The sequence below is a fragment of the Lepus europaeus genome, chromosome 10 (genome assembly GCF_033115175.1).
Source record: "Lepus europaeus isolate LE1 chromosome 10, mLepTim1.pri, whole genome shotgun sequence".
Lineage (NCBI taxonomy): Eukaryota > Metazoa > Chordata > Mammalia > Lagomorpha > Leporidae > Lepus > Lepus europaeus.
Window position 1 is genome coordinate 70,637,666 of NC_084836.1, and position 14,649 is coordinate 70,652,314.

The 14,649-nt window shown below is 53.1% G+C and overlaps 1 protein-coding gene across 1 annotated transcript in view; it reads left to right on the forward strand.

Annotated features, from left to right (window-relative positions):
• Positions 1-14,649, forward strand: part of FAM186B (family with sequence similarity 186 member B) — a 45,762-nt gene that overhangs the window by 4,431 nt on the left and 26,682 nt on the right. Inside the window, exons 3-5 of the mRNA XM_062202494.1 lie at positions 988-1,170; positions 2,727-4,320; positions 5,126-5,318. Of these exons, the coding sequence (XP_062058478.1) occupies positions 988-1,170; positions 2,727-4,320; positions 5,126-5,318 (1,970 nt within the window). The remainder of the gene's footprint in view (positions 1-987; positions 1,171-2,726; positions 4,321-5,125; positions 5,319-14,649) is intronic.

Consider the following 14,649-nt stretch of genomic DNA (forward strand, 5'->3'; position numbering starts at 1 on the left):
TCTCCCTCTCTCTGTAACTCTGTCTTTCAAATAAATAAAATAAATCATAAAAAATTATTATAAAAAGCTGGTGGAAACATCTAACTTTTAAAAAGAGATTTGTTTTTATTTATTTGAAAGGCAGAGTTACAGAGAGAAACAGAGAGAAAGGTCTTCCATCTGCTGGTTCACTGCCTAAATGATTCCAGCGTCTAGGGCTAGGCCAGGCCAAAGCCAGGATCCTGGAACTCCATCTGGGTCTCCCATATGGGTGGCAGGGACCCAAGGACTTGAGCCATCTTCACTGCTTTCCCAAGCACAGGTGGCAGAGAGCTGGATCAGAAGTGGAGCAGCTGGGACTCAGGCTGGTGCCCGTATGGGATGCCGGCACTGCACACAGTGGCTTTACCCGCTATGCCACAGCGCCAGCCCTCACCAACTTGACATTCCCTCATATTTTGTGGAGGAGCCCAAGGGTGACAGTCACGGCGCTGACCGCTCCTTAACTGCCTGTGCTCTGATGCCAGCCCCTGGGGTGTGGCCCTGCCACACCCAGCCCTGAAGCCAGATGGGGGTCATCCTGTAAGCTGGATGCTGCAGGCTCAGAGGATGGTGTAGGCACGTGCCCCACCCCGCTCACCGACGCTGCTGGGAGCTCTTGGTGAGAGAGCTGTTGACCACACTGAATGCATCTAATTGTCCATCTGCCAAGGGCCAGGCAACCGGCACCGCGCAGGAGCAAGAGAGACACCTGTTGCCTTGTAGGACGATACTTAGAGTCTCGTGCATTTCTGCTCAGCCCGCCTTGTGTTGATCACTTTAAGTCTCTTATTTGCTCCTCCACCAATCCTTTTACGGGAAGTAGGGAACGCGCCCAGTCTCCCATCTGTCGCCAATGAGACATGAAACCAGTGTAACTGCAAAGCTGCTGGGACCCCGCTGCTGTGGGGCTGCACGGCTCCCTTGGGGACAGACTGTTCTCAGCTTCTACCCCTACTCCTTGTGCAGGTGAAAGTCTCACCTATGAGATTAGGAGCAGGGAGAGCGAGGAGGAAGAGGAAGTCGTGGACGAATGGATTGAGGTGATGGAGAAAGTGTTGCCTCTCTCCCTCATTGCCACCAAGGGAGGCATTGAGTCTCTCATCTCGCTCTGCTCCACCCTCATTGAAGAGCAAAGAAAAAAGACACAAAGTAGGTCCCGGGGGCAGAGGTGGAGCTAGGTGGGCAGTGGGCAGGGGCTGCCCCTCAGGGTTGGACATAGGGCTCCCTGCAGGTGCTGCCTGCAGCTGTGGCTGCTTGGGGTTCTGGGGGACAAAGCCAGGAGTCCAGGAAGCCTGCTGTTTGTAGCCGGAGTCGGAGAATATCTTTCCTTGCACCTGACCCAGCGACAGAGCCGGGAAGTTTAGTGCGGCTCAGCCAGAGGCCCCTCCAGGTCCTGGAGGTGCTCGGGCAGCAAGGCCAAACCTTGGAACCGTGCCCCTAGCAATGCTGGGGGTGACATGCACCTTGTAGCTGAGAACACTGATGCTCAGGGAAGGGAGCGCAGAGAACTCTGACAGCGGAGCCAGGCCTCGTGCTAGGGTCTCCTGGCTTCTTGACTGTACTCAAGAGCTTGGGCTTTGTGGTCTGACAGACCTGACTCTGAACCCCATCTCTGCCCTTTCCTGACTGTGTGACTTTGGACGAGTTGCTTCCTTTCTCTGAGTCTCAGTTTCCTTGTATATAAAATTAGGAGGTTGGGGCCAGTGCTGTGGCGTAATGGGTAGAGCCACTGCCTGCAGTGCCGACATCCCATATGGGCACCAGTTTGAGTCCTGGATGCTCCACTTCTGATCCAGCTTCCTGTTAATGCACCTGGGAAAGTAGTAGAAGATGGCCCAGGTCCTTGGGCCCCTGCATCCACGTGGGAGACCCAGATCTTCCATTTACTGGTTCACTCCCCAAGTAGCCACAACTCCCAGAACTGGGCCAGGAGCTTGGAACCCCATTTGGGTCTCCCCTATGTGGGGCAGGGGCCCAGAACACTTGGGCCATCTTCTGCAGCTTTCCCAGGTGCGTCAGTAGGGAGCTGGATTGGAAGTGGAGCAACGGTGACTGGAACTGGCACCCACATGGGAGGCTGGTGTCACAGGCGGCAGCTTGACCCACGGCTCACAACACCAATCCCAGTTATTTGTATAGTTATTTCTAAATTATAAATGCCTGGAGGGCAAAGGCTATGTCTCAAGGCTGGCCACGGCATGCATTTCCGGAGAGGGCTCACTGCTTGCAAAGGAGCTGGTGATATCCTACATGGGAAAAGAACCAAGTCATTCAAAAACAACCCCGTGTGAACCCATGGCAGGACTGACAGCTGGATTGGCTGTAAAGCGTAGTTCAGGGCTAACAGGTGGGCTGAAGGGGTCCGGGTGGATAGTGAGGCTGTGAAGTGGCACGACTAGAAAAGTAACTACTCCAGGAGAACATGGCGGGTGAGGGGGGTGGGGGGTGGAGTTGAGCTGGGTGATGATCTTGGGCCCCCCCGGGATAGAAGGTGCTGTGGAGCTGGCAGACGGAGGCTGAGCTCTGGGCGAGCTCTGGGCCCAGCAGACTCCTGAGAGTTTCCAACCAGCCCATGCTCTGTTTTCTAGCCAAATCCCTAAGAGGGTTGCATGGGCATGCTGGCCAAGCAGGGTCTGGAGAAATCATTGTAATCCTTGGGCCACATGGGCATTCATTGCCTTTTTTTCCCTCTCTACCTCTCCCAGTATCCAGACACACTTTTTGGCGGGGCTGGTGGGACATTAGCTCCCCCAAATCGACAGCTCACCGTCAGCCCCTAAGCCCGGAGCAGATGCTGCAGGATAGGCACACCACCTGCACGAGGGTCTCGGAGGTGACAAGCATGCTGCAGGAGCTCCTGGACTCAGCCATGTTCAGCAGGGGGGAGGTCAAGGCCATTAGGTACATGTTGGCCACCGTGGAGAACCTCAGCAAGGCCTTGATGCTGCAGCACAAGGAGAACAGGAGCCTGGAGAGCAAATGCCAGTGCCTGCAGGCGGAGATGACCAGGGAGCTCAGCCGCCAGAGGCTGCACTTCCAGAGGGCCACTGAGGCCCTGGAGAGCAAGCAGGACGCCCTGCTGAAGCAGGTCAAAGTCCTGCAGGAGAGGCACCGTGACCTCCTCCTGACAAAGCACGCCCTAGCGTTCCAGCTGGAGAACCTGCAGGCGGCCAGAGGTCAAGCAGGAGACCTGCCCCAGGTCCTCGCTGAGTCCCCGGGCCCCTTAGAGAAAGAGAGCTCCCCAAAGGACAGACGGCTCATGGAGGAAACCCACCATGAAGCCCAGAAGAGGGAGCAGGTGTCTTCCCCAGCTTTCTCGAGTCCGGTGACCCTGGCCTGGGATGGTGGGGCCATGCCCCCAGCACATCAGCCGCTGTCCACCATGACCATGCATTCGAGAGTCGCGGATGCGTACAACAGCAAGGACACGGAGGGCCTGGAGCCCCCACTGATCTCCTTGGATCACAAGCTTCCTGAGAAGCGGGAAAGCCTGGGGCTGGGAGCCGGAGACCGCAAGGACCACTTCGAGGAGAAGGGGGGACTCCACGTGAAGCCTCGTTCCGGGAAGAGCTCCGGCAAGGCTCCCCCCGAGAACCAGGGCGGGTGCTTGGAGGAGGAGCTCAGCAGGGAGAAGCAGAGGCCGCCAGAGGAGGAGGGGGAGGAGGAGACAGGGCTACCGCTGCAGGAGTGGCCCTCGCGGGAGCAGCTGCGGCCATGGGAGATGGAGTGGACAGCCAGGGGGCAGCCTCAGAGGTCCCAGAAGCAGCCAGAGAGCCCAAGGAGGGAGCTGGGGCAGCCGCGGGAGGATGTGGGCAGGACGGTCTGCACGACCACGTGTCAGCGGAGGAACAGGAAGGCAGAGCCGTTGCCAGCGCCTCCCCCGAGCCGGGCCCAATCTGCTTGCCAAGGCAGGAGGCCACACTTGCCCAGGTCCCCCAGCATCCGGCAGCCCAGGACCATGAGTGCAGTGGAGTTTACCCAGAAACCTTGGGCCTGCCGGGTCCCCACGAAGCCCAAGAAGTCTGCCTCCTTCCCCGTCACCGGGACACCCGTCCGGAGGGTGGCCCAGCCTTCTCGGCAGAGGTCCCCGAGCGCTCTGAGGGAGACGACATACCACCTGGACACGGAGGCCCAGCGGAAGAACCTGCAGCTCCTGAGGGAGGCGTCAGAGTTGGGGCTGCCCCACCACTTGCACAGCAAGGCGTCGGAGCTCATTGCCGCCACCCTGGAGCTGGGCGTGCTCAGGCTACAGTGCTTATGCCACAAGTATATCCTCTACCGGCGCTTCCAGGGCCTGCGGTAGGTCCTCACCCACACCCACTGCCTCGTGTGCGCAGAGCCAGAACCCAGGGGCAGAAGTGGAGGGAGGGAGGGGGGCTGGGGGAGAATCGCCCATGCCTGGGCCCAGGTCTGCCGAGGGGGGCTCCAGCCAAGGGTGTCTGTCCTTGGGACCCCAGGGAACCCCGGCGGGTGCGGGAGGCTGGTGCTCACGTGCAGCTCTCCTTGCGGTGGACTTTTCTAGAAGCCTGCTTCCCACTTCTTCCTGTCTCCCACCACTCTGCCCGTAACCTTGCCTACTGTGCTCCCCTCATTTTGTGTCACTGTTGTTTTGTTGTTGTTGTTGTTAATGTTTATTTATTTGAAAGGAGAGGGAGCAAGAGAGAGAGAGAGAGATCTTGCATCCACTGGTTTATTCCCCCAGATGGCCACAACAGCCAGGGCTGGACCAGGCTAGAGCCAGGAGCCTCATCTGGGTTGCCCACATGGGTGCAGGGGCCCAGGCACTTGGGCCATCCTCCGCTGCTTTCCCAGGCACATTCGCAGGGAGCTGGATCGGAGGCGGAGCAGCCAGGACTCCAACCGGCCCCCATAGGCTTGAGACGCTGGCTTAACCCCCTGCGCCAGAGCGCTGGCCCCATTCTCTTCCTATTTCCAGCCAGGCCCCCAGGCTCCTCACCTGACGCCCCTCCCACTTGCCTTCTCCCTGTTGCCCCCTTCTGGTTGCTCCCAGGAGTTACAGAAAACGGGATCATCTCTGCGCAGCGGACTTGGCGGAGATGGAGGCCTCTCTGCCCGCCCACCACTCACAGCTCTTCTCTTCCAGACTGGAAGTGATGAGCCGCCTGCGAGTCTCGCGAGAATCCGGGGCTGCCTCCGAGGCTCAGAACCTCCGCGGCTTGCTGGAGCGCATGGGCAGGTGGCAGAGCCTCCAGCTGCAGGCCTGGGCCGACAGGCAGAAGGGCCTGGAGGAGAAGCGCCAGGGGTGCCTGAGCAGCATGGTGACCATATTCCCCAAGGTGGGCCTCCGCTGCTGCCCCCTGGAGGGCCTGGGGAGTCAGTGCAGCCAGGGAAGGTGGGGCGGGGCAGGGAGCCAGGGCCGCCGGGGCTGTGACTGGGGGCTTAAAGTCCTGAGCGAGGAGAGGTGAAGGCAGGAGGTCAACTGAGGGTACGGAAGGGCTTTCTAGAAAACCCGTGGACATGGGGGAGAGAGAGCTCTTCGAAGAAATCGGGGGAAGAAAGATTCTTCCAGGGCAAGGGGGCGGCTGTGTCCCGAGTCCTGAGCTTGTGCTGGGATTCGCCCTCCCCGTGGCTGCCTCTGCCCTGCCCCGGCTGGCCCTGGCTGCTCTCCAAGCACACACAGCTGTCACCGTCTCCCTCTTGCTGGGGACTTGCTTTGCTTTCCCCGCCCCGGGTCAACTCCGTTGCGTTCTGGAGCCCGGGTCTCTTCTTTCCGGGTCTGCTTCCTTGTTCTGGTGGAGACCCCCTCCAGTGCCTCCTCGACAGGGGGCGCAGGAAGTGAGCCAGCCGCCTGGCCGTCTGCCCACGGCCCGGGTACGGGAGCTGGGGCAGGACCCGTTTTCCCTCAGTCTTGAGGTCTCGTGTCACTGTTGAGAGTCCAGAGTTCTCTTGAGACCCAGTCCTCTGGATGTGGCCCATTTTTACTCTGAGAGCTGTGCGGGGTCTCTGTCTCTGTTGTTCCATAATGTCTTTTTTTTTTTTTCTTTTGAAAATTTTAATTATTTGAAAGGCAGAGTTACAGACAGAGAGAGGGAGGGAGAGACAGAGAGATCTTCCATCCATTGGTTCACTGCCCGGATGGCTGCAACTGCCTGGGTTGGGCTGTGCTAAAGTCAGGAGCCAGCAACTCCATCTGGGTCTCCCACATGGGTGGCAGGGACCCAAGCACTCAGGCCATCTTTTGCTGCTTTCCCAGGCCATCAGCAGAGAGCTGGATCAGAATGGGAGCAGCCGGGACTCGAACCAGTGCCCATATGGGATGCCGATGTCACAGTTGGCAGCTTTGCCTTATATGCCACAACGCTGGCCCCCATCCTACACATTTCTAGTTTGACCTACATTCCCCTCCTCCATTCCATCCCTGATAACCATTGTTTCATTTTCTACCTTTATATATTTAGATTTTTTTTTTAGAGTTCATATATAAGTGAGATCATACAATATTTTCTTTCTGTGTCTGGGCTCTTCCCTGAGAGTGCTGTCCTCTGGGTCTGTCCCTGTTGTGGAGAATGGCAGGGTCTCCTGAAGAGCTGGGGATGGTCTGTCATACATGTGCATAGCACCGTGTCTGTATCCCTTCAGCCACGGACAGACAGGTACTGTGTCTCTGCATCCTGGTTACGGGGATGAAGCTGCAGTGGATATGGGAGTGCAGGTGTCTTTACAAGGTGCCGACTTCACTTCCTGTGGGCGTGTACCCAGAAGAGAGAGTGTTGCTTTGCGTGGGACTTCTCTCCTTCATTTCTTGAGGAACCTCCGTGCTGTTTTCCATAATGGCTGCCGCAGTGTGCACTTGTTCCAGAAGTGTGCACACCCTTGCCAACACTTGCTGTCACTTGTCTCTCTGATGGCAGCCGTCTGAACAAGTAGCAGGAAGTGATACCTCAACAGGATTGCTTTTTTAAAAAAATATTTATTTATTTATTTGAAAGGCAGAGTGACAGCAAGGCAGAGAGAGAGAGAACAGAGAGGTCTTTCATCTTCTGGTTCACTCCCTAAATGGCCACAACAGCCAGAGCTGCGCCGATCCAAAGCCAGGAGCCAGGAGCTTCTTCCGGGTTTCCCACTTGGGTGCAGGGGCCCAAGGACTTGGACCATATTCTACTGCTTTCCCAGGCCATAGCAGAGAGCCGGATCTGAAGTAGAGCAGCCTGAACTCAAACTGGTGCCCATATGAGATGCTGGCACTGCGGGCGGCAGCTTTACCTGCTACGCCAAGCACCACTCCCCCACCACCAACATGGTTTTGCTTTGCATTTTCTTGATCTTGTTAAGTGCCTTTTGGCCATTTTTACATCATCTTGCAATAAATGTCTGTTCAGGTCCTTTGCCCATTTTTAAAGGTGGGTCATATGTTTTCTTGCAGTTGAGTTGTAAAGCTCTTCTTAGACTAATAACACTTCCCTTGCCTTTTCCCCGTGTTAACAAGGATGAAGGCAGTGGCAACATCTGCACATTCTTCGCCGCCCACACTTCCTGTCATTTTTAACACAGGGTGTACTATAATAGGGATTTGTGGACAGCAGTCTGTCTTGGGTGGCAGCAAGATGACAAGATCCCCATACCTTGTGATGGTAGGAAAGGGATTTATTTGCTAGCTACACAGAGGGAGCTCCTGGCCAACAGGAATGTACTTGGACTTTTCTCAGAAATATCAACATTTAAAACATCAGACGAGAGTCATTGCAGGCATCACATACGGAACACTCTAGGTATGGTAAGATTATCTTTTTTTAAGATTTATTTATTTGAAAGGCAGAGTTAAAGAGAGAGAGGTCTTTTATCCACTGGTTCACTCCCCAGATAGCTGCAACAGCCAGGGCTTGGGCCAGGCTGAATCCAGGAGCTAGGAGCTTTGTCCAGGTCTCCCACATGGGTGCTGGGGCCCAAGCACTTGGGCCATCTTTTGAGGCTTTCCCAGGCCATTATCATGGAGCTGGATCAGAAGTGGAGCAGCCAGGAACCAAACCTGTACCCGTATGGGATGCTGGCCTCATGGGCAGTGGCTTTACCCACTATACCACAATGCCAGCCCCGGGAAGATTATCTTAAAGACTCTGTTTATCCCATAGGGCTTGGGATGACTGCCAAGGTCACCCAGAGGGCAAGATGGTGGTTATGACAAAGAGAGCAGCATGGATCCCTACATATAGGAGCAAATATTTGAAAATTATATATTTGGCAGATGTATTAAAAATTCCTACGCATCAATAACAGGAGCAAATAACTCCATTTAAAATTGGGGAAATGATGTGAAAAGGTATTTCTCCAGGCACACAAATGTACACAAGCACAAAAAAAGATATTCCAGTGATCATTACCAAAATGAAACTCAGTAATGCAATGAGATTCCACTTCATACCCAATTGGATAGCTGTTACCCAAAAGAGAAAAAACAGACTGGCATTGTGGCATAGCAACACTGTCATCCCATATGGACACCAGTTCCATTCTTGGCTGTTCCATTCCGATCCAGCTCCCTGCTAATGGCCTGGGACAAGCAGTGAAGGATGGCCTAACTACTTGAGCCCCTGTTACCCACGTGGGAGACTCAGAGGAAGCTCCTGGCTCCTGGCTTTTGCTGGGTTCATCTGTGGCCATTGCAGCCATCTAGGGAGTGAACCAGTGGATGGAAGACCTCTCTCTCCCTCTCCTTATCTCTCTCTCTCTCTCTCTGTAATTCTTTCAGATAAATAAATAAATCTCTTTTAAAAACGAAATAAAAAACCAGAAGCCAAAACTAAGTGTTGGTGAGGTTGTGGATTGGCTGACTCCTTGTGCACTGTTGGAGGGAATGTGAAATGGCACAGGTACTATGGAAAATCATTCCCCCAAAATTAAAAATAAAGGATCTCATATGATTCAGCATTCCACTTCTGGGCACAAACTCAGAAAGAATTGAAAGCAGGGTCCCAAACAGGCAACTCATCTTTGTAGCAATGTCATTCCCAAAATTTTCCAGTGACCACCAGCAGATGGACACATAAAGCAGCGTGGTATATACGTCCAATGGAATAGCAACACTCCGCCGAAAGGAAAGAAATCCTGACACGTGAGCTTGGAGGACATTATGCTAATGAGATAAGCCAGTCACAAAAAGGTAAATACTATATGACTCCACTGTTAAGAGGTACCAATTAGGGGGCCAGTACTGTGGCTTAATAGGCTAAGCCTTTGCCTGTGGTGCCAGCATCCCATATGGGTGCCGGTTCAAGTCCTGGCTGCTCCACTTCTGGTCCAGCTCCCTGCTAATGGCCTGAGAAAGCAATAGAAGATGGCCCAAGTGTTTGGGTCCTGCACCCATGTGGGAGACCTGGAGGAGGCCCGGGCTCCTGGCTTCTGATTCGCTCAGCTCCCTCCATTGCAGCCATTAGCCTGCAGATGGGAGACCTCTCTAACTCTGCCTCTCAAATAAATAAATACATCTTTAAAAAAAAGAAAAGAAAAAGAGGTACCGATAGGTACCAATAGATTCACAGAGGGAGTACAGGAGCAGTAGGGAAGGGACACAAGGAATTCCTGTTTAGCAGGCATAAGGCTTTATGTTTGCAAGGAAAGAAGAGTTTTGGAGATTAGTAAAATGCTAAAATTTCTCCCTGTGGAATCTCTGATATTTATTGAGACTGGAGTTTTATTTAAAGGATCCCCCCACATTCATGAAGCAGGTAAGCCTCCCTTCATTATGGATTTTCTGGTGATTAATCAGGTGACCTGGGACTTTAAAAATACAATTATTGGGGGGTTGGCGCTGTGGCACAGCAGGTTAATGCCCTGGCCTGAAGTCCCAGCATCCCATTTGGGTGCCGGTTCAAGACCCGGCTGCTCCACTTCCAATCCAGCTCTCTACTATGCCCTGGGAAAGCAGTAGAAGATGGCCCAAGTCCTTGGGCCCCTGCACCCACGTGGGAGACCCGGAAGAAGCTCCTGGCTCCTGGCTTGGGATTGGCGCAGCTCCAGCCAATGTGGCTATCTGGGGAGTGAACCAGCGGATGGAAGACTTCTCTCTTCCTGTCATTCTCTCTCTCTGTGCAACTCTGACTTTCAAATAAATGAATAAATCTTTTTTTAATAAAAATACATAGAAGCTAAAATTAATTTTTAAAATACATTTGTTTACCTGATTAGTGAATTTTTAAAAATCAAGCACACACACACACACAACTTCCATCGACTGGTTCACTCCCCAAATGCCTGCAACAGCTGGGACCAGCCAAGGCCAAAGCCAGGAGCCAGTAACACAAGCAAGGCCTCTCATGCAGATGGCAGGAACCCAGTTACTCAGACCATCACCACTGCCTCCCGGGGGCTGCGTCAGCCAGAACCTGGAGTCAGGAGCCGGAGCCAGGCTCTCTAATGTAGAATGAGAGTGTCTTAACTGGCACCTTCACACTCAGGCAAATACCTGCCCAAGTTTATGTTCTTAATCATTTTATTCTGTTTATTCATTTGTTTATTTTTAATTTGAGAGTCAAGAGAGACAACAAGAGAGAAATAGACAGACAAAGCTCCCATCTACTGGTTCACTCCCCAAATGCCAACGACAGTCAGTGCTGGGCAAAGCAGAGGCCAGGAGCTCAGTGCAGGTCTCCAGTGTGGGTGGCAGGGACCCAATTACTTGAGCCATCACCTGTGGCTTCCCAAGGTGTACATTTGCAAGAAGCTAGAATTGGGAGCAGAGCAGAACCCAGGCACTCCAGTATGCGATGGGGACATCCCAGCCAGCATCTAAAGTGCTAAGCCAAATGCCCACTCCCGTTTGTTTGTTTTTCTGATCAAGGTCACCACAGGCTCCCAGGTGGCCCTATCCATGACTTTATATATTTTTTAAAGATTTATTTATTTAGGGGCCGGCATTGTGGCGCAGCAGGTTAACACCCTGGTCTGAAGCGCCAGCATCCCGTATGGGCACCGGTTCGAGACCCGGCTACTCCACTTCTGATCCAGCTCTCTGCTATGGCCTGGGAAAGCAGTGGCCCTGCACCTGTGTGGGAGACCAGAAAGAGGCTCCTGACTCCTGGTTTTGGATCGGCGCAGGGCGCAGCTCCGGCCATGGTGGCCAATTGGGGAGTGAACCATCAGATGGATGATCTCTCTCTCTCTCTCTCTCTCTCTCTCTCTGCCTCTCTGTGTAACTCTGACTTTCAAATAAAGAAATAAATTTATTATTATATTATTATATACTGTATTAATATATAACATATATTAATAATTTATTAAATATTATTCCTTTTATAATTATAAATAAAATTATTATTTATTTGAAAGTCAGAGTTACACAGAGAGGCAGAGAGAGAGAGAGAGAGAGAGAGAGAGAGGTCTTCCATCCACTGGTTCACTCAGTTGGTCGCAATGGCCAGAGCTGTGCCGATCCGAAGCCAGGAGCCAGGAGCCCCCTCTGAGTCTCCCATGTGGGTGCAGGGGCCACTGCTTTCCCAGGCCATAGCAGAAAGCTGGATCAGAAGTGGAGCAGCAGGGACTTGAACCGGCGCCCATATGGGATGCCAGCACTGCAGACGGTGGCCTTACCCCCTGTGCCACAGCACCAGCCCCTCCAACTTATCTTTTTAAAGTGGCTAAAGTGGGGAGGGAGCAGGCATTTAACCTAGCAGTGAAGCACCTGCCTCCCGCGTCCGAGTACCCAGCTCCTGTTCCTGGCTCTGGCTTCTGACTCCAGCTTCCTGCTAACGCAGATCCTGGAAGGCAGTGGTGATGTCTCAAGGAACTGGACTCCTGCCACCCTCCTGGGTGATCTGGATGGAGGTCCTGACTTGATCCTGGCTCGTGTTTGGGGAATGGACTGGCAGATAGGATCTCTCTTTCTCTCCTCTCTGCCTCTTAAATAAATAAAAATTTTAAAATAAAACTAAAAGTAAAAAACTGTTATCAAGGACAGGATTTTTTTTAAAAAAATTTTATTTATTTGAAAGGCAGAGTTACAGAGAGACAGAGAGAGATCCATCCACTAGTTAACTCCATAAATGACTGGAGCTGGACTTGTCCGAAGCCAGGAGCCAGGAGCTTCCCTGGGCCACCAGTGCTTGCTTTCCTAGGTGCATTAGCAGGGAGCTGGCCTCGAATTCCAACTCTTGAGAGAGCATTTTGAATTTTGGAAAACTTGTATTCCCTGCCAAGAGCTTGACACACAGTCTTCCCTGATGAAGTTGCTGATGCTGCTAACCGACGTTTTATTGTTATTGTGCAGGTATGCCTCAGTAACCACGGGGGATTAGTATTCACAGATGCCAACATCCACGGGTGCTCAGGTCCCTTACATAAAGTGGCATGGGATTTGCATGTAATTTATGCACATCCTCCTGCGTGCTTTCAGTCACTTCTTACAATGTAAATGCTATGTAAATAGCTGTTATATTGTACTGTCAAGGGAATCATGACAAGAAAAAAAGAATTGGGGCCCGTGCTGTGGCATAGTGGGTAAAGCTGCCACCTGCAGTGCCGGCTTCCCATATGGGCACTGGCTTGAGTCCCAGCTGCTCCACTTCCCATCCAGCTCTCTGCTGTGGCTTGGGAAAGCAGTGGAAGATGGCCCAAGTCCTTAGGCCCCTGCACCCACATGGGAGACCCGGAAGAAGCTCCTGGCTCCTGGCTTCAGATCGGCTCAGCTCTGGCCATTGTGACCATTTGGGGAGTGAACCAGTGGATGGAAGACTTTCTCTCTCTCTCTCTCTCTCTCTCTCTCTCTCTCTCTCTCTCTTGTCTCTTCCCCTGGCCCTTCTCTGTCACTCTGCTGGTGAAATAGATAAGTAAATCTTTAAAAAGTGGGGATTAAGTTGCCACTAGAGATGCCAGCATCCCATGTGAGTGCTGGTTTGAGTCCTGGCTGCTGCTCCACTTCCAACCCAGCTCTCTGCTAGTGCACCTGGGAAGGCAGCGGAAGATGGGTCAAGTACACCTGGGAAAGCAGCAGAGGATGAACCAAACACTTGGGCCATCCTCTGCTGCATTCCTAGGCGCATTAGCAGGGAGCTGGATTGGAAACGGAGCAGCAGCCAGGACCCACCAGCACTCATGGGATGCCAGTGTCACAGGTGTCAGCCTAACCTGCCATGCCACAACACCGGCCCTGCTTACCCCATTTTCTTACTCTTCTCTGCTGTTTCCCAGAGATTTTCATTTTTGGAATAGTTTCATCAAGTTTATTTTCCTGTCCTTTTATTGAGTTTTTCATGTCTGCTCTATTTTTAATTTCTAGAAACTCTCGTTCTCTGACATTTTTTTTTATTTTTGGTATCTTGTCTCTTATTTCTTGGATGCAATATTCTCTCCTGCCGCTCTGAGAATGTTAAAAATAGCTTTGGGAAGTTTCGTTTCCTTGCGTGGTCTCAGGGTCCTTCAAGTTGCATTTTTGGATTGTTTTTGGTCTCTGTCTTTCACGTCTTCTTTGAGAGTGCTCTGGGCGTCTGAGCTCTCTGCTTTTATTTGAGGTGAGTATAAAAGGCCCAGTGGAAGCGTTTTCAGTATTGGGATGTTGGGAGAGGACTCGCGCCAAATAGGGGTTCTGTTAAGGGTTATCTGGGTTCATGCATAGTCAATGCTGGACAACGTAGCACCCCAAAACTCAGAGGCTTGCCATAGCAGTAGTTGTTTATTGTGCCTCGCAGTGGCTGTGGGTCCGGAACTTGGGGACGTTTGGGCTGTTTGTTCTGGCTGAAGGGCCCTCCCCATCTTCTGAGGACAGGGTCGCTCCCGAGGCAGTGGACTCACATAGCTGGCAAAGCAGCTCTGCCTCTCAGCAGAAGCTATGATTCCACTCCACCAAGTCCTTTGCACGGAGCTCCCGGAGTGTGCCCATACTCATGGCTGGCTTCCCCGGGAGCAAGTGATCCGAGAGGTTTGTGTTACTATACCGAAATGCCTGAGGCTACTAACTTAGAAAGAGAAGGGGTTCATTTAGCGCACAGTCCAGGATCAGGCGGGCCCTGTGGGTCCAGCCTCTGGTGACAGCATTCTTGCTGACAAGAGTCCTGGAGTGGCGCAGAGCGTGACATGGCAAGAGACAGGGAGCATGCATCTGCGTACGTCTGCATGGTCTTCTTTTTCACAGCGTCTGAAAGGCTGGGTCTCTGCTGCTTCGCTCCCCCTCAATGTCTGCAACAGCCAGGGCTGGGCCCAGCTGACGCCGTCCATCCGCTGCCTCTCCGGGTGCACAGGAGCAGGGAGCTGGGTCTTGAACCAGGCACTCCAGGGTGGAATGCGGGCATCCCAAGCAGTGAGTTAACCCCTGCGCCTGCACTCGCCCCTGTGTACTCTCACAGAGCCAGCAGAACGCAGTCACGAGGGCTTCACCCTAACAGCCAGATCAGCGCCGTCAGAGTCCCCAGTGAAAAGGCTCCCAGCTTTTGTGCGTGGCGGATGTTTGCTTGGCTGGGAGCCCAAAAGGGAAAAAGCTGTTTTCTGCGGAAGGAAGATCTTCAACAACAAACTGTCACGTAGGGCCTTGGCGTTCAGGGTGTCCCTCCTGTGCTCGGCTCCTCCTGGGGTCCACCAGGCCGGAGAACCTGTCCCACCCTTTCCAGGAGGTGCAGGTGGAATGTTTGACAGGATAGAATGGCCCCTGGCTGGCGGGAGCAGGACAGGGGGTCTGGGGATCCA